The 27,971-nt window shown below is 37.5% G+C and overlaps 1 protein-coding gene across 1 annotated transcript; it reads right to left on the bottom strand.

Moving 5' to 3' along the window:
* Positions 1–127: 127 nt before the first annotated feature.
* On the bottom strand, positions 128–27,948 carry LOC139974104 (uncharacterized). Its single transcript, XM_071981021.1, has 10 exons — positions 27,755–27,948; positions 24,601–24,683; positions 13,705–13,813; positions 12,371–12,491; positions 10,864–11,193; positions 10,091–10,167; positions 8,746–8,865; positions 8,385–8,494; positions 7,208–7,358; positions 128–6,399 (listed from the first exon to the last, which is right to left on the bottom strand). The coding sequence occupies exons 1-10, from the start codon at positions 27,809–27,811 to the stop codon at positions 4,393–4,395; spliced, it is 3,165 nt and encodes a 1,054-aa protein (XP_071837122.1). The 5' UTR covers positions 27,812–27,948; the 3' UTR covers positions 128–4,392.
* Between the last annotated feature and the right edge of the window lie 23 nt (positions 27,949–27,971).

Raw genomic sequence — 27,971 nt, forward strand, 5'->3', positions numbered from 1 at the left:
AGCAAAGGGCATTTGCGGCTGCGAGTTGTTTTCTTTTCACTTTATAAATCAAAGTACTAAATACATAAAGCAACCCCCCCCCCAGGGGGTAAAACAAGGACAGCAAAGATGAGAGATGACACGTGACTGAGATCTGTTTTGTTTCATTCTCTTATTTTGTTCTCCGTTTAGAGAGATACTTATTACATAAAACACAAGTAATAATGGTTGATGGCGACTCTCATTTCCATCTGCAATGCAGGGACAACGAAATGGAACACAATATATCGGAGAGAATATTGCGGTATAGGCCCTCTGCAAACACATAGGCGAAATATAGGCCCACTGTAAACACATGAAAATGCATAGGCGAAATATAGGCCCACTGTAAACACATTAAGATGCACAGGCGGCAATATTTGTCGAAGCTGCTGCATATTAACATATTTTGTTAAAATTGAAACAATAAGCTACACAATATTCTAGTTAATGTGAATGGTTTTTAAAACTCAAAATTAGTGCACATCATACCACACATACAGTGAAGGGGAGTATGTTAGGTTGTCTACACAGACTAACCAAGGTTTATTTACTTGCGTGAATCTTAACTACTCATTCAAACAGAAGCTTTATGAACACACGACACACAACTGGAAAATATTATTCAGTGTATAAATGGGAGGGTTGGAGACCGGGTGTGTGTGTGGGAGGGGGGGGGTGAGAGGGTAGTGTTCTTGATTTCCTAAAGATATCAAGGCCCACACAACTTTCATATATCACCATACATTTTTTTGCATAGGCCCAATATATAAACAGTGTTTTAGAAGCATTTTCTTTTCCGTCACAGTACAAGCAAACCAGGAGGATGTCACAGACTCTCATAATAGTGGGTATTAACTTCTTCGCATTTGATTTGGTGAAAAACGTTTTAAAACAGCAACGTCACCTACTCACAGGACTGGAAACTATATGGAGGGGGAGGGGGTGAGTATCGTGAAGTACAAGTGGGGAGTAGAAAATCTAAAAATAACAATAACATTATTTTGATTAATTTAACACTTGTAGAGCATTTAGTATTGTGGTATGTGTGCTAATCTAGATTATGTGGAATTATTCTGTGATTTGAAACATTGGGAGTAATTTTAAATCTAAAGCGATGTTGCAAGAGTGTTTCCATGGCAACACTTCACCACCACTTCTCACAGAGAATGAAGACATTCAAGTCTATTTTGTTTCATGTTTTTTTTTTTCTCACAGAAATAAGGTTTTTTTTACTTCTTGTATATCACAAATAACTAGCAGGACAATTTATTTACAACTGCTGAATAAAATTAATATGTACAATTCTGCTTTCATCTTACTGCTTAACCAAATAAAACTGACATGTCAAGAAAAAGAAAGCAAGATGAATGTTTCTTTTCCAGCGAATTAAAAAAAAAATTAAAAAAAAAATCGGTCACACTTAAAAGGACTAAGAGGCGTGGAGGTCTGCCATGGCCCGGATGATTCAATGAGGAATAATTATGCAGATGACGTAATTAACGTCGACCCGAGACAATTTTGCTGGGTATTTCCCAAGGAGAATAGACCCCTTGATTTACAAACCGCATCAGCAAAAGCAAAAATTACAAAATGGAAATGGAGAGTTCTTTTGCAGTTTTGGATTCCAAAAATGCTGAAATGAAATTCCAAACAGCAAATATTACTTTAACCGAGCTAAGAGCTGCCCTGAGGTAAAGAAAGAAAAAGAAAAAAAGCTGAATTTGTTATGGTTTGCCAAATAAAGGGTTATTGAACTACTGTCAAATTCCAAACACGTGACTAGCCAAACCACCAAAGATATTGTATCGACATTTGCATTGGTCGATACTAATATTATTGCATCAGGTACAGATCTTTTAATAATATTTCTTGCCACTGCACTGCTCAATTTTAATCTGCATCTTATGCATTTTTTCGTATGTCTGTAATGCATTGTCAACACATGTGACATGTTACTAAGTTTGGATTAATGGGTTTAAGCGACTGATGAACTGTTTCTATGGTAACATATATTGTCACCATGGTGAGTCAAATTAATGGCGACGAAACTACCCCCAAAATATTCTAACATAAACATGCGACATCTCTGCATATGAACTATTTATAAGTATATTCATAATACTGTGAGACATGCGTTCACCTTCTGACAATGTCATATGGGTGTGTTTTAACTTCTATGGACCTGCTAGAGTGGTATTCTAACATGTATATGCAACATCTCTGCATATGAACTATTATAAGTATAATCATTATACTGTGAGACATGCTCTCACCTTCTGACAATGTCATATGGATGTGTTTTAACTTCTATGGACCTGCTAGAGTGGTATTCTAACATAAATATGCAACATCTCTGCATATGAACTATTATAAGTATAATCATTATACTGTGAGACATGTGTTCACCTTCTGACAATGTCATATGCATGTGTTTTAACCTCTATGGACCTGCTAGAGTGGTAATGCCCAGAACTAAGAACTTTCCAATATCTGTTACATGATATACAATATTGATTGATTGATTGATTGATTAATATCACACTATTGGCAGATATTGTGATTGTCAGAGTACAGATGTAAAGCCATATAAGCTATTTTCTTGTCTTTTCTTCCTTTTTTCCCCCAAACTTTGAAATGTTTATCATCAGTCCTGCACCAGGAGTTTCTGTGTTGTTTCTGTGTTATAATAATCATTAAATGAATAAATAGTTTCTAGGGATTTCCACCATCTCACGTTGTTACACCCAACCTTCTAGTATTGAAATTATATAAATAGTACAAAGAAGTGAGAGAAACAAACAAGTGGAATAGCACATCGAATCCAGAAATGACACCGTAGAGCCCTCCCAACCCTCACACCCCCCACTTTGAAAACAACCATGAAAATGTTAGGTTTGCATACACAACTGCCTGTTAGTATTATTATCATTACTTTGTTAAATTTGAATAATGTACCAAACTCAGTTGATAATGTAAACCGGATAATGCAACTTAGATTAAAGCTTCAATTTGTTCTCTTCAAAAATGGCATTGTAATACCGCAACGGTACAAAATAAGTTAATATCACCTGTAAGGTTAAAGGTCAAGACTCAAATTTAACCTGTAAGGTTAAAGGTCAAGACTCATCTGAAGACCAGTCTAAAGGTAACAAACAATAAAGCAGGGTCAGTGAGTACCTCTCGCAAGAATATGAATATCAAACTGGGTTGTTTTTTGCAAGCACAACTTGTCTCACCAATGTCTGCTATTTTGTTAATTTTTGAAGCATTAAAAGCATAGTCCAAAAGTTTCATTTTGCAGTGAAGAAAAAGGATGCTTAGAATATGTCCCTCCTTCAGCAGTCACAAAGAAATGCTCACCTGTAAGTCCTGTATTACCTTTGTAATATGAGGAAACGGATGTTTTAATATCTTCTGAAACATTTGTTACTGTTTAGTACAATGAAGACCTGGCCTACACGTACCACACTGTTGTACCACAGCTAGCTAGCTAGAAAAACATAATTGCATATACGAATCGAGATGAAACTGTTATCGTTAAATACCTATTGAAGCTAAACACCTGGTAATTGCATTTTATTGGACCAAAAGAAAAAGATAAGTCTGGAAGAGAACATTGCTCAAGAAACTGAACTGAAACTGGTGAGATTAGAAATATGGTTACAGAACGCAATCATATTCTTTGAAGGAGCGATTGTTTTACATTGTTTCCGAGAACGAATATCCATCTTTTATCATCGTGACAGCTTCATAGTTACATTTGTCAACATGTGTAACATGTCATTTGTGACCACCACTGCAATGTTATACCATGTTCAATAGAGTAATAAAAGATACCTCATCTAAGACTTGTCTAAAGATTTAGTTGTATGTATGGTAATCCATACTAGCCCTCAAAATGTTAGCACTTCCCAGACAGATTTTTAAAAGTAATTAAAAGAGGACAATGTTAAAACACTTGAAAAAAAGTGAACAAGTTTTCTGATTTATGAGAAAAAGGACACCTGGTGATGCCCTACTGTGTATGCTCTTTTTCTGCCCAGCATATTGAAGGAGGAGCGATAGTTATTCAGTTTCCAGTATTAAAGAGAATGATTCTAGTTTGATAATTGCTACGGGATATATGTTAAGAGATGGGAAGTTAGAGAGATAGGTATCCATTACTCCATTAAACAGATGCATGGCTGTGTGTATGTCAGCACATTTCTGTACACTGACTTATCCACACAGATGTAGCTTTCACTGGCAAACGCCATCTGTGTTTACAACCAGGCAACTTGACACTCCTCATTAAAACCAGATAGAAGTTTTACGTAAAAAAAAAATAAAAAAAATAAAAAAAATTCAATCAATCATACAAATAAATATTATTTACCTAATCAAACATGAAACACACAAATTGGATGAATTGATACAGTCATGGTGGCAGAATGCACCACATCCTTTGCAGGACACTAGGCCCTTTAGTTTACAACTGCTGCAATCTACGGACGGTCCATTCTTGGTATCCGTCGGGTCTTTGGAGGAGGTCACATTGGCAGCCACTATTTGATTCGCACTCGTACTCTTTATACTCTTGACCGGCGAGGGCGACGCGGAACTTAAAAACAGATTGGCTTGAGCACCCTGGCCGCCCGCAGTGCTAAATAAGGGCTTGCTGGAAGAGACGATGGTGGGAGGGGGGTGGGATGATAGTGACGAGGAGTTTGACGAGGAGTGTTTTAATTGGTTGCTTGTGACAGTTGGCAGAAGCTGAACCATGGTAGTTTTGGCAGATAGTCCAGGTGCCGTAGCAAAAGTCGTCTTACTCATGAGCGAGTTAGCTGGATGTTCCTTGGACGATAACGAATGCATTGTGACCTGGGCCTGCCCTAGACCAGTCTGTTCCGTTATACGGACAAAGTTGGGTTTGCTAGGGTCCACGGCATAGACCTTAACGACTTGGGTGCTCTCCACTTGAGAGGGCCGGATCGTCTTCCGTTCGCTATTTACGGATGGTCTCATGCTAGATATCGAGGGTGTGGCCGCCAATCCTATAGAGGCCGCTCGGTTTGCAGCTACCAAGGAATTAACTTGGGTGGTGCTGATACAGTTTAAAGCACTACTTGAAACAACATTTGGGAGGTGACTCCTCGACTTAGCGACGTTTGCACTCGTCGAACTAATGAGTTCAACCTTTGACGTTGTGACTGTTCTAGATTGGCTATTTACATTTGGTTGACTAACAATTACCAGCGACATCCCCGGCTGAGCTTTGATGATGATTGGCTTCACCGTCTGGTGAGGTGGCTTCTCTGAGGACACTGCCACTGCCACAACTTGATTTGTCCTCCCAGATATTTCTCCAGATTGATTCGTTACTAACGCTGTCACGCTGGAGAGGTCACCGAGTTGATTATTGAGCAAAGCAGACACAGCGGTAGCGTTAGTGGGAACTATTGATTTCAGTTGTGTGAGATTGTGAGGTCGCCCCCTACCTAAGATAGTTGGGACATGGCCATAGGGCCGAGCAGTCCTCTCGGGTGGCGACCTCTGTTGAAGCTTGGCACTAGTTTGTGCTTTTATCTGAGCTAATGTCTTAGTCTGCCCGTGAGCAGCCTGCACTTTGGCTAACATTTGAGTTTTGATCTGCGCTAGCGTCCTTGTTTGCCCCTGTTTCATACCAGTTCCCTTGACCTGAGCCACTGTCCTTGCTGAAACAATACTACTCTGTGGACTACCGAGAGGCCTCTGTAGACCTCGACCGAGGCTAGTGGGAGGTTCCTCACTCTCCTGCTTGATGCGTTTCTCCAAAGGAACATCCCCCCTTCCCCTTGGCAAGAGCGCCTCACCTGGACGTTTCAAATTCAGCGAAGGCAATATCCGGCCCGTGTTTAAAATGCCAGTTATTGCACCCGATCTCTGCTTTTCTACAAATCCTTTCTCCTTCTGAGTTGCGTTAGCTATGTCCGTCAAGAGTTTACTACAGACGTAATCGTTCCTCTGTTTGGATTTCTTGGGAGAAGTCATTTTGAGGTGTTTGGCATTCTGCGCAGCGGCTGCTGCTGCCTTCACCTCCTTCAAATTCAGTTTCAGGATGATCTTGCCGTGCCTTTCTGGTTTGACCTCCATCTGACCTGGAGGTGTTGGTGGTGGTAGGGGAGGAATACCAGGAGATCGTGGACCCTTCTCCTTCTTGACCGACTCCTGTCTGGCAGCGACCGCCTGCTTTGGAGGTTGTTCGCTCACAGAATGCTTTGTGCTGGTTCTCGATTCGCAGTGCACCACGGGAGCACTACGCCTGGTGGATTTCTTTGGAGGTGAGCTTAAGAGCGTAGCGTGGAGATTTGCTAATGGGTTCACGTACGACTGTCCCCAGAAAGGCTCAAAGTTTGCCCTCTGTAGATAGAGAGGAAAAAGTATTTTATGAACACTGTTCGTATCCTCTACTACTAGTACAGGCCAAGATCTGACAGTGTCAATAAACAAGCAAAGTGATCGGAACAAATGGGTGACTTAATCAATTAAATCTTGTAGAAATCTGGTATCTGAAGTTTCCCATCTTAAGATACTGTGTTTACACTGTTTCAAGAAGTCAACAACTGAAAACAATTCAATGTAACAAAGATATTCAATTGTTTAGACTAATACAATAACAAACCAAGCTTGTCAGTGTTCAATCCAATGCAGAGAAGTTTGTGTCACAAAATGTTACGACAGTTTCAGCCCAAAACCCAAGGCAGAAAGAAGTGTCATTCAGTCACTTGTTTTAATTCCACAACTGCAACACAAAATCTAAAAGAGTATATTTTCAATTACTGCTAGGATGAAATCTGCTATAACCCTCCCTAGTAGTGATCGACACCAAAATCTCCCTCCTGTAGAGACGCAAGTGACAAAAACCTGAGTGTCGAAAGAAGGATTGGAAAATTCAACAGCAGCTCACTACTCCCTAGCTCGCAACCTCATTACTCCAACCCCCCCCCCCCAACGGGGTAAATGCTGCATATGACATTTCAATGCAAGGAAGGTTTCCTCCTACTGTCTTTCATGAGAGGATTAAGTAGCAAATGATCCAAATGGATCAAAATATTCTACTAGTTTGTAATCAACTGCAGCTTTAGCTCATGATTTTCATGCCCCCCCCCCCAAAAAAAACACTTATGTACAGCTGAGCCTCCCCACCCTGCCTCCACAGTCATCATACCTTCCATGGGTCTACTTTGGACCTCTCTTTCATCAACTCCTGCTGAAGCCTAGCCTGCATCTCTGGGGTGAATTCTCCATTTTTCAAACGGGTCCTCCACTGACTGCATGCCTTAGCAAAGAACTCATTGTCTAGAGCTGCTGCTCTCAGCCTGAGGGAGAGAGAGGGTGGAGCGCAAAAAAAGATAATAAGAAAATAAATAGCATCTATGATTAGGGCTTTCTCAATAGACACCATGACTTGGGAATAAGTGTCCCACATTTCATTCTCCTTTCGTATCCAAAACTTGAACTAAGCCGATCCAACTCTAAAACATAATTTCAAGTGGATGTGAGTTATGAGCACTTACACTTGAGTCTAGCAACATTTGTTGTTTTTCGATGAATTGCTATCAATTTAGTCGCAGGCAATGACGGTCATGTGGCCAGTGAAGGGACGTAAGTTTTTATAACAGCATGCAATCTGATGACAAGTAGAGCTCATTCCATATTGTAGAGAAGCCTTCAAAGTCACAAGCATAACTTTTTTATGAAGATGCAGGATATAAAGTACTCATATCACATTGACATTAGATGGTACAAGATACTCATTCCAAATTGTAACAAATGTCCTCACAATAACCAATATAACGTTGTGATGAAGATACAGGATATGGAGCACTCATATCACGTTGACATTTGAAAGCAAAGGGTACTCATTCCAAATTGTAACAAATGTCCTCACAATAACCAATATAACTTTTTTATGAAGAAACAGGATATGGAGTACTCATATCACATTGACATTAGATGGCACAGGATACTCATTCCAAATTGTAACAAATGTCCTCACAATAACCAAAATAACTTTTTTATGAAGAAACAGGATATGGAGTACTCATATCACATTGACATTAGATGACACAGGGTACTCATTCCAAATTGTAACAAATGTCTTCACATATAACTGTTTTATGAAGAAACAGGATATGGAGTACTCAAATCACATTGGCTTAAGATGACTAAGGGTAGTCATTCCAAATTGTAACAAATGTCCTCACAATAACCAATTTACTTTTTATGAAGATACAGGATATGGAGTACTCATATTTGAGTACTCTCAGATGCACTAACCTATGCACTTCAACATTTACGTAAGTAGCTCATGATTACCGAGGTGACATTAACTGAGAACTCACCTCAGATTGCTATCAGGTGTCTTAACGGTGTCTACTTCTGGTAGTAGCCTCAGAAGTTTGTACTGGTGTTGAAGTGGTAGACTGTTGAAAGTGTGCTTGTTGATAAGATTCTGTCAACATAATTAAAACTCTAAAATAATCACCTAAGAAAAATGACAAAGTTTTGTGAATTAACCAAGGCATCTGGAATATCTACAAACTCGGGAAATAAAGTATAATTAATATGGAGAACTTGCAAACTTTACTTCAACAAAACAGGGAAGTTGGTTGGAAACAAGGCTGATCGGACTCAAATTTCTGATCGCATTTTCAATTTGTGTGTCATTGAACCAGAGATTGCTGTAACTGGGATGACACTTACCTTGGGGTTAACATGAACCAGTTTGGAGTCAGGGGTCTCCAAGTCCACAGACAGACTTCTCCTCTCTAACCCTTTCAGGCTCAGCTTTCTGTTCCTCTTGGGGAGTCTTCTCCGTGGTTGCTGGGTTGCAAGAACAATTATTTATACATATGTTAATTGCTTTTTAATTTAGGCCACTTTTTTCTAGTTGCAACAGGTGGAAAATAAAGATGGAAAGAAAATGTAAAAAGAAAGCATCATAAATAGTAACTACATTTTTGTGCAGGGCTAGTGTCATTGAGGCATCACACATTAGACAGAACGGCGGCCATCTTAGCTCTGGTCAAATTTAATAGTTCTGATTTCTCTCAATCGACATACGATTTTGGAAGAGTGAAATTGAGACTCTTTGTGTCTTTGACCAAATTGAACCAGTGACCTAAGGGTTCCAAGCCCCTGCACTCTACCAACTGTGCTATCCAACCTTTAGTTGGCACCGATCCCTGTATGTGTTATATATGTGTTCCGACCATTGAACCAAGGGTTACAAGTCCTGAGTTCTACCAACTGTGCTATCTAGCCGTTAGTTGGCACCAATCCCTATATGTGTTATATATGTTTTATATATGTGTTCAGACCAGTGCCCTAAGGGTTACAAGCCCCTGCACTCTACCAACTGTGCTATCTAGCCTTTAGTTGGTGCCGAACCCTATATGTGTTATATATGTGTTCGGACCATTGACCTAAGGGTTACAAGTCCTGAGTGTTACCAACTCTGCTATCTAGCATTAAGTTGGTGCCGAACCCTATATGTGGTATATATGTGTTAGATATGTGTTTGCACCAGTGACCTAAGGGTTACAAGTCCTGAGTTCTACCAAATGATCTATCCAGCCCTTAGTTGGTGACGATCCCTATATGTGTTATATGTGTGTTATATATGTGTTTGGACCAGTGACCTAACGGTTACAAGTCCTGTGCTCTCCCAACAGTTCTATACAACCCTTAGTTGGTGCCGATCCCTATGTGTATCCATTTCTAATGCTAATATGAATATCGCAATTGATATTTTATATTTTAAATATCATCTGCAAGTCTTGCAGTTTCCTAAATTTTCAAAACATTAAATCTACACATTACCACAAACACTCCTTTTTTCATCTGTACGGACTTTCAATAAAATTCTAGTATGAAAAGACCTCCTTTCACAAAAATTTATTTTTGGTCTGGACTTCCATACTCCACTCATTATAAATACTTGTCCAGTCTGATACTGGGATTTTAAACTTCTCACCGATCCTTGGTATTAGCTTATTCCTTGTAATGAATATCGCATCATCATTTACACACTTGGATTGACTATTACCTTGCCATGGAGAGAGGCCAATATTTCACTAATTGTTTGGGGCCGTCTAGAGTTACCAAAGAAATCCTCTTTCTGACCTGTCATGTGAAAAACAATAGAAGGTATATAATTAAAATGGAATTGAAATTTCACCAATTAAAAAAAAAGAAAAGAAACTGTAGGCAACATTTTTTAGTAAAGAATGTTCACATCATTTTTAAGAGATAAAATGTGATACTTGGATTGTAAGTATCAAAAGTTGCAGTATACTAATGCTTTGTCCCAGGTAAGGTGCAAACTGACGTTTGCTGGCAACTTTGATTCAGATGAAGAACAGGTTTGAGGAAAATGTTACCAAACTTATTATTATATTATTATTATTATTTGTTTTATCACATAGTATAACAAGGTGAACAAGACAATATAACTGCAAATAAGTAAAAAATGTGAAAGGAAGTAAACTAAGAAATCCTTTTGGGCTTAATCGAATAGAGTACTCCCATCAAAGAAAATAGATAACCTTAACACCTATAAAAGAACTACCCCCCCCCAAAAAAAAAATTAGATAACCTAAACATGTACTATTAATCAATATTTTACACTTTTCAGTAATATACGGTAAGAAAACAGTTGACCGAACCTTTAAAACTGCACTCCTAAAATAAACAATCTAACGCACCTGCCAATTATGAACTTCCCTTTGTTAGCGAGAGGATGGAAATTCTTGGACATGAAAAGGTAAGGAGGTATGAAAGAGAGAAAGACAGGACCACTGATCAAATTAAATTGGTTACCGTTGGTTTCTCCTTCGGGTGGCTTCAAAGGCTTTAGAATAATTCTCACAGCCTTCCTCCTGTGATGCTTGTGATGGTGATGATACTTTGGTCGCAGGACTCTCTCACTTTTCCGCCGAGGAATGGAACTCTCGTCCCCATTGATTGCCAGTTTACTTCTGTCCTTGGAATGATGCCGCGAGTGAGATCCAGGCAGCCGTTTACCGTCTGGAAATTCCAGCATGTTACGGTCTGACGAAGGGTTGATGATGTTGGTGGATGTGGTGTCCGGCCGAAAGCGCAACAGAGAAGGGATGTACTGATGAGCTTTCGGTGGTAGCACACACAGAGCTGGAAGACGAGACGAGAAGTAAATTACAAGTAAAACCAGTGGAATCTTCAAGATGGATGTCGATCACTTTAGCGCATAATTTCCATAAATGGTAGAAACATGAAAGACGGTGTAAGACTAATAACGTTCTGTTATCTTGGTCTGGCAAAATCAAACCAGAAACCACAATGGTACCATAACACTTCAAATGATTTGCAACAAAGAAAAAAAAAGGGGAACATGACATTTTTGGGACACAACATTTTCTGCTTTGGATTAAATGGCTAATAATTCAGATATTGGGAGCACAGCAACAGTTGTAACTACAATGATCTCTTTGACTGAGGGTAATCAATTGTACATATATGCAAACAACACAAGGCTTAAACAATACAATCAAAGATACAGCTATAATGTATTCAAGGGTAATTGTTACCAACATCGTTCACCCGCTTCTTAAGAAATGAAACCAGACTTTTCTCCAAGACATAAACGACATTGTATGGTTTTCTATGAAGCCTACGTGTACACTAGTTAGGCTAGCTTACTATTAAACATAGTAATCTTAATAGTTGTAACTCTTGCATATAATGTATGCTAAGCCCTTAACGTTAATTGGTGGTGAGGGTGGGGGGGGGGATGCTGAAAGAGAACTGAAACCCAAACATGGCTTGCTGCAGCCAAACCTTTTCACCGTAGTTTGATTTATATTGCTAACTTTTATCTCGTGTCTTAAAAAAACTTGCTTGCATAAGTTATACCTGGACACAAGAAGTGTTGAAATAAGGGCTATTCAGAAAAACTTCAACAACATATCAAGACCTAGAAAAGAGGGCTTTGCCCCCTACTTATCCAGACTGCATGGGAACCATGTGCAGTGGAATGTAATGACACAAAAGACTAAAAGTACATAATTGTCAATACAACCATCCCTATCTTTGGTCAGTTTTACCATCATTTAATCAACCAATCAAAAAAATTATATAGCTCCTAATATCCAAAGTCAAGCAAAGCAAGAGGTGCTTAGAGTCAAGAAACCATGCTTATTAAGTCCAAGCCTCTGCCTTTAGCAATGAGTATTACAGTGTGCCCTTAAATGAAGAGTAAAGCCAAGCCTCTGCCTCTGGTCACTTTCACCTTTGACCATTGTATATCATTATGTAAATCCTGGGCATCAACTTAAAGCTTTCAACTTACGACGTTTCTTCATGGGGATGTATTTTTCATCATGGATTGGTCCCTCTGTGTCCAGGGAAGCATCTAAGGGTTCATCACTCTTAATTTCCAGGAGATCTCTAGCTTCTTGGGGTAAGTCTCTCTAAAAGGAGGAGATGTGAAAAATAATTACCAAAAGGTTCTATCCTCTCCATCTATCTATATAGATAAAACTTTGGGATAAATTGCTATCTACAAAACTTAGTAGTTCCAGGAGAAAGTAGCAGACATCTTCACTTTGGCAACTTTCTGCCCAGGGCTACTTTCCCTACAAATTGGTCATTTTATAATACGATTTCTGCAATTGGATGAGTCTATACCGATCCGACTGAGGATTAAGTCACAGTGTGATTCTGCACTCAATGTCCAAAACCTGACAGAATTGAAATGGTAACGGTACAGTGCAAACTGCTATGGCGTGTAAGCGACCAAAGGCTACGTAGTGTGTGAGGATTCATGCATGGCGATACTTCAATTTATCTGGCATTTACTTACCATCTGCACTTTAATATCCATAATATGATAACCCTAAATACATTATGAGGCCCATGCTTGTGTCTGGGCAAATCCATTTTCATATTGTAAATGTCATCATTTTTATCTAATATCCGTCTTGAGATAAACATTTGCAGTATCCACTTTCTGAAAATTCTGCTCTTTTAACAGGCGGATAGAGCATCGATGATGTTTGAAACATCTTTTTCACTGTAAATAGAATTCATACAAACTAAAGCAAACTCTAGCATCATCACTGGATGGTACCGAAGACGGTTATTCCAAAATGATACAGAAAATGTTGCAGCACTATGGGTTTTCTCTTTTCCCATGTTGGTCACATTTTAGCAGTTGTGCCACTTGATCTATACAGTGACCATTTTAAATTTGACTCAACATCTTTAGATCTTACCCAGTGGCGGAGCGTCCATACAGTCAGAGGGGCGGATGCCCCCCCTGACAGACTCAAATGGACTGCTGGCGCCCTTTTCAGCTTTTTACCACTTTTTACTTATTTGCGACTATTGACTTTTTTATTGCGCTCTCAAATACCTATTGACATTTGTCACATTTCGTTGGTGTAATTTTCTGACAAAATGGCAATGACACCTACTTATTCTTCGTTTCTCTGCAAATTAGCAAGGCCCAGAAAAGGGTAATTTCCGGTGATCTAGGGAGTATCTTTACTCAAAAAATTTCTGTACGCTCCACGCCAACCTGTGGTGGTGCTTTGCTTAGATACTGTAGTGTCGAAAGCGACCCTACAGATCATTCTCACCCCCCCCCCCGACCAATAAACCTAGCTCCGCCACTGATCTTACCCTTAGTCCATAGACACCATTCAAACCGACCACTTTGTAGAATAGACTCTGAGGCCCTCTACTTCCAATGTGAAGCATCGCATTGAGACACGCTTCAGATCCATTTCCACTGTAAAGAAAAAAAGATGATTGGGAATTATAAACTACTGTGTTGTTTGGAGCCACAGAAAATACCTGCAAATAAAAAAAAAAACAACAACAAACAAACAAAAGACAAAAGCACGCCAAGAACTGTGGTTTCAACAAGGGACTTACTGATTTGCATGTGAGTTAATACTATTGAATATGCATAATATGTTAAAATAGTAAATACACAGAGTTAGTGTTTAACAGCAAAGATTCAGATCTGTAATTTGTTTCTCCCTTCTTTTGGTATCCTAAAGCAACTTTTCCAATTGATACATATTTATATATTACAGTATATCGGCTGATAAATTTCCCATAAACAATGCTGTTATCTTGATGAGGCCTTGTCAAATGATTATTTTTTATCAATACACAATATTTACAGTGTTTGGGTGATGAAAACATTGACAATCTATTAATAGAATCATTCAGATATTACTTGATCTGTCACATTTGTTTTAGTGAAAGTCTGTGTCTAAGTTTGATCGACTGACTTCTTGTTTTGAGTGATATATACTCCGTAGATCGGGTCAAATTGCTCACCAAAAATAAGTAACGTCACTCGTTGATACCCAATCTACTCTACAGTGGTAAGTTTTGGTGTTTTTACACTATTTGTAGCTTTAGAAACCATTTTGCACTTTTACATTTCGCAAAGGCAAACGTGTGAGTACATCTAGATACTTAGTACGCAGGCGATTAAAGTACTACCACCACAGCAGCATGAGTACAAGTAGAATTCCCAAGTTTGATATGAGCGGTTAAAGAGTACTGTACAAGAAGACTATAAGGCTCTAAGCAAGAGTATGAAGTTAGCACAAAGTCCTATGTACTGTATGCAGTACATCAGATAAGTTTTCAAACATCCCACTAGCATGAGTAACACCAATTACAAATCCATGAGTGCAGGTGAGAACAGGTTAGTATGGGAGAGTACGGGTAAAGTCAACTACTGTATGCTAGAGAACAAGTACAGGTACATACAGACTCACTACAAATCTACACAGTGAATACAGTCACATACTGTTCCTTTCTTTACATACATGAAGGATATTATATATGACCTTGAGATACATCCGCTCGATGGTGACTTTCTAGATCGACTCATTTGCATGTCTGTGAATGAGTCTGACTGGACAAGGAAACACCAAACACTTTCAAGTAGTTTATTTAAATACCAATTTGAAGACAATATACCATCTTGTCTACAACATACAGTATATGTGCACTGCTATCCACCTACAGTAGCTTACAACAATTAGTAACACTTTAACACAGAGTCTGACAGAACATGAGGAACATAACAGTAGAGTATGGTTGTGAATAAGTCTGTAAGCAGTTTTATTGTACTGAATGCATACTGCTTGATACTGTACTGCACCTATATTTTTCTTATCGGCAAAAAAAAAAGGTGCAGAAACTGAACATAGGTTTAGAATATAAGTCACACAGGATGAAATCAGGTGAACATTGTTCGATTGTACATTAATCAGATTATTCATAAGTTTGCTTTTGCATTCGCATGTCCATACAGATGTTGAATGTCCAAAATAATATATGGAAGACAGATTAGAACTGAAATGTTTAATATTTTATCTATTTCAACTTGTAATAATTTGATCAAAAAAATGAAAAGAGTCTGATAGGTGTTACCCACATGTATGGTATCATTACAACTACAACATTACAACTATTGCACAATTTATATGATCTACAATACCCAAACAAAAACAAAAATTTCCTTTTTTGATTATCTATCTCGGCAATGGAAGAATGCATTCACGATGCGGTCTAAATATCCCAGAATTTGGTAACGTTTCATATATTCCACTCAAAATCTGGAATTTCAAAGGCTTTACAGGGTGTGAGTACAGTAACTCCAAGTTGGAGATATAGTTCTAAAGCTCACAATCAGTAAAAACTCAAACTCACAATGGGAAAATCAAACAAACCAAAAGGCAAAAACAAATCTTGTAACAACTAAATCAATTTGTGAATTCTTTTTCATACATTTTTAGAACAAAAAATTGAAAAATCAACATAACTTCTAAATCCATATCATGCATTCAAAAAAAATCACAGTGAATTTTGGAAGGCAGGTTCCGCAGGTACAGTACCCAATTCACGCCCACAGATCAGTAAAGTACTGGCAATCTCTACGTATATATTTAGTCTGAACTGTGACAAATTGATTCCTATGGACACAGTACAAGTCATGCATTTCATTGAAACTCATTATGAAGGTATGGAATGCATCACATTACATCTACACACTGATTATTTCATTCCAAATGACTAAAATTATGGGACAAACATTGGCCGTCACCAAATGCAAGTTTAGCAAAGTTAGTATATATGTACTGTTCGGTGTAGTACCTATCACCTGGACAGTTGTCTGTCATAACTCTTGCACCCAAAAATTGATTATTCTAAATTTGAAGATTTTAGTCATAAATACAAAAATTACCAAGTGCAACTGTTAATTATGAGATTAATGAAATTGACGTGCATTGTATTCTTTAATGTGTAACAATGCTTCATGTTAAGTTAAGGTGACAATACCACACTCCCATCACATGGTGTTGTCTGTAGCAATTACAGTTTACACTACTACTCCTTCAGCACATTGTATTTGAAAAACCAGTGCTGTGATCGAGGTGATAAAGGCGGTGACATTTGAAGCAATGAGGCTTAGCAATCAGGAGGTTTGGGGTTCGATCCCTGGCCAGGTCATAGTAAGGTGGTTGCTGAAGCGTCTTAAAAAATGACTGACTGATTATTATTATTATTATTACAAATATATACCAAGTGGTGTGTACACGCTGACATCAAATGTATGATGGGAGTTAAGTGAACTTTCAGATGTGAAAGAAAAGGAAAACCCAATTTTCATAAATTTGCAAAATAGTACTTTTTGTTGTCCTTCAATATATATTTTAGCTCTGTCTTTAAGCTAACAGTTTTCTTGCAGTAAATCAACATTTTGTGACAAGATTCAGAATTGAGCAAAACAGTACTCCTTTTTTTTTCCACTTTATATTTTGAGCCTTGTTCCGTTTTCACTGATCAGTTATTCAAAACTTAAAACCTGTGATAATGTAAATTAAGCAAAATACTGTACCAGTAGAAATGTGGCTTGTTGTCAGATACGGTACTATGGAATGACTGTAACCTGTCGATAGTACTAGATACAGATCCAGTGCTGGCTGGATTGATTCTTCTCAAAAGAATTTACCGGTCATCAGATATCAATGAATGATGGAAGTTGGTAATATGATCCCCCATACCAGGGCCAATGCAATTTCTATGACGCAGTACCGTATCTGATATATTGTGACATCTGACTTCGGAAACTTTTCCCAAAACCTTAAAAACCAACGAAATTCCAGGCGGAATGAAAATCACCATGGAATTATACTTGCAAAGCCTTGGCAAATGGTAGATTTGGAAGAAAGAGTCAGTGGGCGACCGTTGACCCTGAAGCAGGTCAGCTGGGAGGGGGGGGGGGAGGTGCAGAGTGCCAAAATTACCAGCTTTTGTTAGCTACAGGTAGATTAATTTGAGTGCAAATATATGTACAGTATAATGGAGACAAATAAGACAGGAGTGAATAATAAAATAAAGAGATTGTACTGAATATTACAGTAAGTGTGGTCAGTACTGTTCCCATACTACAATTTAGCATTCGCCCCTGGCAACTGGAAAGATTTAAAGGTCATCACTGCAGGAAAGGCAAGGTTTCCACTACAGTAATTACAAAATGTTGAAAAATGAAGGGGCGGAGGAATGGGGAGACGAGGAGTTGGTGAATTCACAGCAATCTTACCAGAAGAGTGGGAAAACCCTAGATGTTTGGTGATCAGAAATTTAACATTTAAATTTTGTTGCCATGTAATAAATTATGCCGTTTTTACAGTACAGGAGGTATTAGTGGATAGTGTGCTGAGAATGGTGCAACTGAACAGGGAACATAAGCCTACGGTATGTAATGGTCCTGATAACTTGTCAAACGGCTGTTCCTTTAGATCCATGAGAAAATACATGCAGTGGAGTTTTCTTTTAGTGTTTAAATACCTCATACCACCAGCTAAATCAAACAGTATTCCTTCAAGCAAAAATATGCACAGCAAAAAAGAAGAAGAAAAAGGAACATTAAAATAAAAATAAATCATACATTGAAACTGTTGCCATAACAGCTTACTGTACATACACGACATATCAAAAAAGAATGAAGAAGGAAAGAAAATGAGAGATGAGAAAATCCCAAATTGACCCCTGGAGGAGGCTAAATCAAGTGGCCCCTGGTTTAACCAATGAGTCCAATTGAAACTATAGTAGGTGCTAGTTTCACAAAAGCGACTCTTGGCTGAAAATATCTTAACATCACCCGAGGTTGTACCAGTTTTAGGTCTGTACATAATTAATCCAATACTTTCAACTACTGCATACATGTACTGCCTGTACTGCACAGGAAACATGAGAGCACTAACACTACTGATCCGTTTTGGATCCGAAGTCTTGATTATGGATCACCAACAGTATAGAACTTTATAGTACACAGTTAAAAGTGCACCATCACCATGCATTCTGCATTCATCACCAATGCTATTAGTAGGACTTACACTGTAGAGTCAATGAATTCATGTGAAATTTGTTCATTTTAAATTTTAGAATTTAGATGTTGTCAAAACAGCAAAGATCATCAGTATGTTCCCCCTAAATAATAGATTGGTCAAATAGTACTCAAATACATGTGTATGTGTATTCTCATAATTAATAGACTTTACCTCTAAAATTAGAAATATTGCACACTTGCTAAATTAGAGACCACCGATCGCCCAAAAGACAAACTGGTTTGACAAAGGGCTGTTGAACGTTTCTTCTAAGTTCGAACATGAGTGACCATTGTTTTATATTTCATCTAGCATATTTAAGGCTAGATACTGATGACCTTCAAATGATGCTTAAATGAGGTGTTGAATAGAGGTGCTGAAATTGTGAATGAACAAGACTAATGTAGATCTACACTATAGTAGGCTACAGTACAGTAAAATATTAGTGTAAAGAAAAGAAAAGAAAGAGAGAAAAACAAGTGAAAGTCAAACATGTTGAATGAAGCAAAGTGAGTATAAAACAAAACCAGGGCCAAAAAGTAAAAACAAAAAATGCTGCACAACTAAGAAAGACAATTTAGTTAAAATAAAACAAACTATAAGAGACATAAATCTCACCGTCTGCAGGTACAGCACAGAAGAGCACAAACATGCAAAATAGAGAATATACATGGACATTAATTACACATAATAATTACAATAATAATAAATAAAAATAGTAGTAATAATAACGAATGCTGCAATATACACATAGATTAAAGGTTGCATGTAATATACAGATCCTTTATTGCATGCATCTAACACACTCCACTTAAGGAGGAACATGCCAGAGAAACAGAGCATACAATTTGTAAAAGTTATAATTAATAACACATTAATAAATGGCAGTGCCAAGATACAGACTGACATACAGTATAAATGGATCGTACTGTACATGCATGCTTCACTTAGACTGTACGTGTACAAGCTGCACAAATTAAGGGAGAACAAGCCATGGTGAATTCATTAGAAAAATATTGCAAGGTTTTTGTGTACATGCAAACTCTTCTCCTGGAAGCAGCTTCACCAAAACATTTTTAATGTATTGATGGATTGGAGTATAACTGAGATGAAATAACATTACTTGCCACACAATAGAACCATGCCCCTCTTCTCCCTCCCCCCCCCCCCCCCGAACCTGCATCTGTTTTGTTTTTATGATGTAAAAAACCTCATTGTGTACATGCAAACTGTACTGTACACACTAACATATATATAGGACAAAAGCTGCAAATTTCAGTCCTAATTTCACTTCATTTTACCATCGATGGCATTGAACAACTTGCCGATAAACGTACAAAAGTCTTGTATGTAGTTATATGAATTGTGTGTACATACTGTATGTTTATGATGTCTTATACATGTACTGTATTTACATACTGTACTCAGCTTCTTATTGTACATGTGACTCACAGTATATAATTTACCACACTCAATACTGTAAGGACTGCAATGTACAGCAATTAATGCACTGTGCTGTACTGTACAGTACAGCACACTACATTAGTGTCTTTAGTGTAGTTTGGTGCTCATCTACTCACTCAAAGAGTAGTTATTAATGACAGTGCAGTAACTTCAGAAAGTACTGTGTGTCAAATATGTGTGTTTTCTGAGAAAATAACAATTCAACATTTTATATGCATTTATTGCAAAATTGGTCATCTTGTGTCATTTTTTTAAACATGGAGAAAACATACTTGGAGGCTTTCAGTGATACATATTGTATACATACATAGTGTTAGATTTATAGTGTGAAATGAAATGTATCTATGGTTTCTTAAAATCGGCTGAATTCTGAAGAGGTATAACAATCAAATTTGTGATTTTTGTGTACAATTTTGAAATTTGTCTCTGGTCAATTCCCTCTAAAACTGCTCCAAGCCTGATGAATTAACAGTAAGTCAAAATCAGTATTGTCTCTCAACTTGGATCATGTACATACATATTAATGTTGAACACAAAATACAACCTACTGTACAGTACTGTACAGTACTGTACACCGATTAAAGAGTGAAATACCTTGTCAGCTATATGAACACCCACGCAATGTACATTTTGCCCTGCATGTAACATTTTTTGGCTGTTTTAAATTGTAGTTTATTGGAACATTGTGAGACAGTGCCCCCGCACTGCAGTATGAGACGGGTAAGTGTCCTGGAAGTGTGGGCGCAGTACTATCGTTTCCAGCCATGCACAGTAGGTTAATAGGCAGATACGAAAGTGCATACAGTAGTACAGTATCTTTATGTATGTAGAGTTGGAGGCAGGTCAGGGAGCAATAAGAAACGTCTCTTTACAATGTAAGAAAACAATTCAATAGTATGTGAAACTACTGTACTGTAAATATAGCACAACCAATTGATACAAAGCTGGGCAGGAAACAAACACAGTTCATGAGCAATGGGAGGAAAGGAGACTATGTGTGGAGTACTATCACAGGCACTAGTACTGTATATAGTCTAGGCATGTATGTGAGTTAGGCTAACTTTGCACACTAGTTAATATGGAATTATAATATATATCTGTTATCCCATCTGAAAATGGGCAGAATGCTATATATATGTACAGTAAGTGTAGGAGGGCAATGGGACAAAATAGACCTCAGATCCTTCAAGAACTGCTACACATAATTTGAACACTGACTAAAATTCTCCGACTGATACCATATATGTGTGTGATCGATTATATAACATACGATGTTCTCTGTTCAAGTCATGAGACATTAAAGGGTGTGAAGACTCGCGCAGAAAGAAACGTCTAATGCTGGTAATCTGACCTATTTTCGAGTGAGGTGTAACAGAAATGTTAGGCACCACCATCGATCCCAGAAAATACACACACAGCTTGCTACTGTCGGTAAAATTAGACACTAGTGTACAGTCAGTACATACAGCTGCGGTCGATACCCACAGCACAGTGTGCAAACGATACAGCGATGGACATCTCAGGTCCAGCTAAAGATAACAAGGTATCACATTTCATCACTCTCTGCATTTAGTGCAAGCAACGGAAAGTTAACTTTTTAAAGATGGCGGCACGCTGTTTGGGACAAGTCTTCAATGCCTTTATTGTCATTAATGCCTAATTTTCTTGGAATATTTCAGTTCAGGTTTTATCGAAAGGGAAACTAAACAATGACTGAAATTTTTCCTGAAAGTTACTTGATTTTACAGTAAATATTCCATCCATTATATTTGAAATATCCTGGAATTTATTGCTTTTTTAAGAGGAACAGGATAAACAGTCGTCACATGGAGTGAAAGGCAGGTCAGTTTGTCACTTATTTTTTCTTATAGCTTTCAAAGATCATCATTATTTTATCAAGTACTATTCTGTTCAGTCACATTTGTTCAATTCACTGTACATAATATATTCAGCATATTCTATCACAGCTAAGTAATAAAGCTTTCTCTTCTGAGATGTTCATTAGTGCATTAAGAGTGGAACATTGCTGGTTTGAGCGGTAGCACGTCATTGACACATCTTTGTATGCTTCCATGTTACTTGTACTGTACTTTCAATACGTACAGAATATGAGCCCACAAATGCTGGGTTAAAAAAAAAGAAGTTCACACCCAAGTTGTATCACATTGTGCATATATACACAACATACATTGCTACATCATGCAACTTTTGGGTTATAATGTGTTCAACAGTTTACACATGTATATAAAGTGCTTCAAATATATGGTCAATTCCATGATAAGGTCAACATCATACCAAAAAATTTAAAATCAATGTACATTAAAATTGTATAAGTTTCCAATAAATAGAATACTTGTAGTTACTAAAAATATTTTTTTCACCCCAGAAACATCATTTGTTTGATTATGGGGTCGGTAATAACAAATGGTTCCCGTAGTAACTAAATTATGAAAAATACAGTGAAATTTCATTTTGTGCAGATTTGTACATATTAATCATAGGTATCATCAGTGTTTTGGACTAATTATATTTGCTATAGCATAGTGCTCACTTAATAGCTTCAATTTTTTTTCTACATCAAGGCATTAGACAATAGTGGTGAATTGAAAACACCCTCCATTTACTGTCACGCGAGTCACAAAATTTACTGTTTTTGTTTTTTTTTCTCCTTGCCTGCACAATAGTTTTACTCCAAATAATGAATATCAAGTCTTCACATAGATACCAAAAGGATTACTGAATTTTCCTTTCCAGAAGATATTCAAATTTTGCGGAAAATCACCCTTTACGAATGTCACGCGAGTCACGTCACGCGAGTCACGTCAATTCAAGATAGTGTTTCTACCTATTAACTGTGTGTTGGACTAATTATATTTGCTATAGCATAGTGTTAACTTTATAGCTTCAATTTTTTTTTGACATCAAGGCATTAGACAACAGTGGTAAATTGAAAACAGTAAACACCCTCGATTAACTGCCACGTGAGTCACAAAATTTACTGTTTTTTTTTTTTTTCTCCTTGTCTGCACAGTAGTTTTACTCCAAATAATGAATATCACGTCTTCACATAGATACCAAAAGGATTACTGAATTTTCCTTTCCAGAAGATATTCAAATTTTGCAGAAAATCACCCTTTACGAATGTCACGCGAGTCACGTCACGCGAGTCACGTCAAATCAAGATAGTGTTTCTACCTATTTACTGTGTGAAATTTGCAGGGATGTTATAGTTTGATGAATGAATCACTGATTGAAGATATCATATATGCATTCCCCTTTAATTAGGCAACTTGAATAATATGGGCACACATAATGCAACTAATTATGATAATTTCATTTGAAGTATCAGAATTTAAAATCATGAATATTTATTCGCAATATACTGTAATGCCTATTTTATCACCACATTTGGAAAGTTAGCACTTGTCATTGATTTTTAAGTAATATACAAAAACATAATATATATTTGTATCTGGCAATGCCATGTGCTATGACTTGACAACCTTAAGGTTTTAACTGCTCAATCATTCCCAAAATCCTATGAGCGAATGTATCTTCTCAAATATTACACTTTTGGTTTATTCAAATATGACAAATGAGAATGGTAATTTGAATCACATTTTGATAGATCTCTTTCTTCTATAACTCTCAAATGAGTGACTTCAACAGACTAAATGTTGTTACAAATATTAATTGACAAGATATATTGCCTGAACAACTGTACTACCCGTACAGTATATTACCTACTGTCTGCAGTCATGAAGGTAACTCGGGGAGGTAATATCATCTGGACATTCCCAAGGGAAGTACCTTTTGGACACTTTCTAGACCAATGAATGTTATATTTCACTATGCAAGATCTATACCTTTGATTCACTACTGCATTTGGTCTAGAACTATCCGAAAAGTGAACTAGTCACGCGAGTCACGTTTTCTTGTCACGCGAGTCACAATACATCTTCATCGTTATTTTCATGCGTTACAACATTTTTTCAAAGTTGCATAGCAATTGAGGTAGAGGTGTTTTTCAACTTCGGTATGATTACAAAAAGTGATTGGAAATATTTTAATAAGACATAAGAAATCGAACATTTGTGTGTGCATTCTGATTTTTGCTAATAGTAACTGTCACGCGAGTCGCGTTTAGTTTTTCGCCAATTTCACCCCCAATACTTGAGGTATAAATATTTTTTGTCTACTGTTGTAAGCATTAAGGCTTACCTTACTGACTACATGACTGCTTTTTCCCAGGTAATTTCTTTATTTGTTTAATGATATTAAATAGAGAGGAATTTTAGTAAAAATGTCACGCGAGTCACCGTGGAATTGACCATATTCAAGTTTAGGTTTGAATGTGTAAATTTCATGCACATGTTAAAGCTCAATATCATTATTGCACGGTCCTCAAATTTTAGCAAGTCAAAAATAACGGTCACTTGTCACGACCTGTGTGCAAATTAAAACCTGTAACTATTTTTAGAGCCTCTTTCAAAGAAATCTTTCTCGCTGAGACATATTGTCTTGCTAAATTGAACACTCGTCAATGTCTGGAAAAAACAAAATGATATGCAGCACCTCCAGAAAATTTATCTTGAAAAATTTTAAATAAATTTTGACCATGTTAAAAAAAAGTGGATGTGATACAGATGAGCTTTACGTACAGTACAGTGCGACTCAAAAACAATAGCCTCACCTCACATCCTTCAGTTTCAGTGCCTGAATATCCCTTAATATCTCACGGAAGCTCAGAGGTCTGTTGGGGTATTTCTTTAAAACCTGAAATCAAATTAAATTTTAGGAAAAGAAAAGAGAAAAAACGTTAAGCACATTATGAATTATACATGTATATAAATATGATTTTAAGTGTTAAAGGTATTACAATGTATACAGTGCAGTATGATGTAAGAACTGCATAACAATTTAACCATTTAACTGAATATAACATGATACCGTATGCTGTTCAAACGGACCTATGAGAAGAGGGCAAATTCAAGGACAAAACAGGGACACTGCTGTGCGGGTGCAAAATTTACCAGAAAGTGTTCACTGTACACTATGTGCATGAACAGTACAGTACGCTTACTGTAAGTCACATGTATATGAACAGTAAAAAAGAATAGTCTGGGGTGATAATTTATTTGTAACAATTTGTGTCATTCTGCGATAATTTGTTAATGATGATTGAAAATCAGTCCGATATTATAAGCATGCCCCCACCGCCCCCCCCCCCCCCCACCAACCTCCCTTTGTAAATGCCACTGATTTAATTTCCCCAAAAGGTAAAGTCAATGGAATCCTACCCAACCTAAGCTAAAAATAAAGAAAATGAAATGAAAACAAAAGACACAAAGGTTGTTGTCAATCTGCAACAATGACATACCCAAGTCATCAACTAACTGTATGCTACAAACTGTGTCAACTTTAGATCCTCACAAACATTAGGTTAGGAATCAAATGTAACATTTCACCATACGATATATAGTAAACATGTTCCTCTACAGTGAAATTTATACACATGTAGCCTATCCTTGCAAATTGCCTCTAAGTGCACATAGCTCCTTTCTCTATCCCACCCCCCTCCCCCCCAAAAAAAACAACAACCATCCTCCTCCTCATCCAAACAACTCAGACGACTGTCAGACAACAGTAGCACTTGGCATCAATACGACTTTATCAGACATAGATGCATCTACAGTACTTAGGAAGCCCAGAGTTCATACTCTACTGGCTGGCTATAGGATGGCAGTTTGTTTCTCTTTTGTGTATTAACAAGGAAATTTCCATCATTCTTCCATTCCAAATTCTACTGTATTCCACGCCAAATTGCTACTGAATATGTCAACCATCATCCAAAATGAGCCCAAACTGCTCCTTGGACGTGCCGGCTGTTACTCAACCTTATAATACTGTGCTGTACAGTAAGCCATTCAGCTTTCAACACAAATGTGTTCAATCTTACATGACTGTCTTCTATGCAGAATGAGGTAAGATGTGGGAGGGGATGGGAGGTGGAGTGGGAGGAGAAAAAGGGATAAAAGATACCTTATCAAATGTTATAACTTGATTGTGGGCAAATTATCACACTTTGTGAATGAGATGAAGTCCTTGTATAGTCATGATTGGCAGCTGTTCCTGCATGTTTATACAGTATGTGAATGGATACCATAAATAACCAGACGTGCACAGGCTTTCTGAAAGCAAAATTATTCGTCAAATAAGAGTGGCTGTGAAAGGCTTGCTGCTGTTTGAACAGGAGTGGCTGTGACTTGACCTTCATAATACTGGGGACTGATGTGCCAAAAAAAACACCATTTAAATTGCTTCTAGTCCCAATCTTAAATTTACTGTACAGTAGTGAAGCTACTATGACTTATTATCAAGCTACATTTAAGCTGGGCTCTGTATAATTATCAGAATCCCAAAATTCTGTATTCAAACAGCTACGTACATCAGCAGGCCCACTATATTGCACAATGAACACAAAAGTTAAAAACTTAAAGAGCATACATGTATAAAGGCTTACATAAAAGATAGGTCAAAGTAGTCTACTTTAACATATTGGTATTCACTACAACTACAATTATAAATAAAATCAAAAGGATCAGAATAAAGGGGCTCACTTTCCAAACTTTCGCTATGTCTACAGTTAGCTGTTCAAACAGGTTAAACTTAATCAATTTGATCAAAATTCGGTGAAGGAAAACAAACACAGAGGTAGATTAAAGTTAACTAATTTAAGGAGGCAAGTACTTATGGATGCCAGCACAGAGGAGTGTTATTTTCTCCATTATGCCAATTAGAGATATTTCTGCTCATGATTGGCAGATTTTGCCAAATAGACTAGATGTATGTATTGCAAAATCCAGAGAACTTCAATTCTTGCTCACGTCCTTGTCATAAGTTACAGTACTGCTCCGAAGAAACCTAACATTTGCGCTGCATGGAATGCAATAATCAGTTATCATGCTCATGTCCTCTTGTATAGGAATGCAATTATCGTGGTCATTGCGATAAACTGTCTATCTGAGAGTGAATTCCGCGCAATGAACAAAGTTAACTTTATTCATCTCTGCAGAGGTGAGAAGTCCAATGTTTGGTCCGTGCAAGCAATAGTTGTAATCCTAGTTAATGCTATTCATGCAAGTCACAAAGCAATTAGATCAGAGTGATGTGACAAAATCAGACTTAACCCACTTAAAAAGGCGTTGATTGAGTTCCACACACTAAGGCTACTTCGAAACAGAACTGTTTGGTTAAAACCGGCAGTCAGGGTAATGAAATAATCTTGTGGCAAAGCATGAAATGAATTCAGGAGCATTTATATTTCAAATCGTTACCTGCCATGTGCTGATTTATCTATGCATATATAAATATGCATTTATATTTATTTCCTTTACAACAATTTTTTTGTTTTACTGAATCAACCCAGCCACTGTAGGGCCTCTACAACCGTACTCAATCTAAATTAACGTTCCCTATGCCAAGTCTGTATCTTACTAGTGTATGGATATTGGTGAAAAAGTTTATTGTAATTAAGTTTAATTTTAATGGGCACGAATTATTTAAAATAAATATATGAACGATCATCAAACTAACGTGTCTTTTTTGTTGCTAATGTAGAACAGCAACAAGATCAAAGAGAGGGCTAAGAGTAGTCTAGGCCTAGTATAACAAGTAATTGTTTTCCGTGTTGGCATAGGCCTAGGCTAGCTTGTACTGACAGATAGTGCAATGTACAGTACATTCGTTAGTCTGACTACACAGTACACATATCTGTACGTAATACCACCATATAAAGTGACTCGGGCCAAAGATGGGAGTGGAATGAAGCTCCGATTTCTTCTTACCAGTTCGGAGGCCTCGATCCAAGTTCTTCCTTTTTGGCGCCTCTTTCTATCCTCCATTGCTTGAATGAAAACTTAAAGTGCTCTTCCCAGGCATCAATGGCCGTTCGGACTTTCAATTAGCGTTCAAAAATCGCGATAAACACGGTCTCCGTTTGTAACGGCAACGCCATTTGTATTCAACGTTCAATGCGATATGTGGTACACTCGATGTAGGCAT

Source organism: Apostichopus japonicus, chromosome 9, assembly GCF_037975245.1.
Source record: "Apostichopus japonicus isolate 1M-3 chromosome 9, ASM3797524v1, whole genome shotgun sequence".
Taxonomy (NCBI): domain Eukaryota; kingdom Metazoa; phylum Echinodermata; class Holothuroidea; order Aspidochirotida; family Stichopodidae; genus Apostichopus; species Apostichopus japonicus.

Bases quoted from the DNA above. Each gene is read 5' to 3' on its own strand.
- LOC139974104 (XM_071981021.1), bottom strand. From the start codon at position 27,811: ATGGAGGATAGAAAGAGGCGCCAAAAAGGAAGAACTTGGATCGAGGCC. The intron at 11,194-12,370 runs GTAAGTTGAAAG...CTCGTCTTCCAG, and splicing joins CATCCCCATGAAGAAACGTC to CTCTGTGTGTGCTACCACCG. The intron at 7,359-8,384 runs GTGAGTTCTCAG...TCTCTCCCTCAG, and splicing joins ACACCTGATAGCAATCTGAG to GCTGAGAGCAGCAGCTCTAG.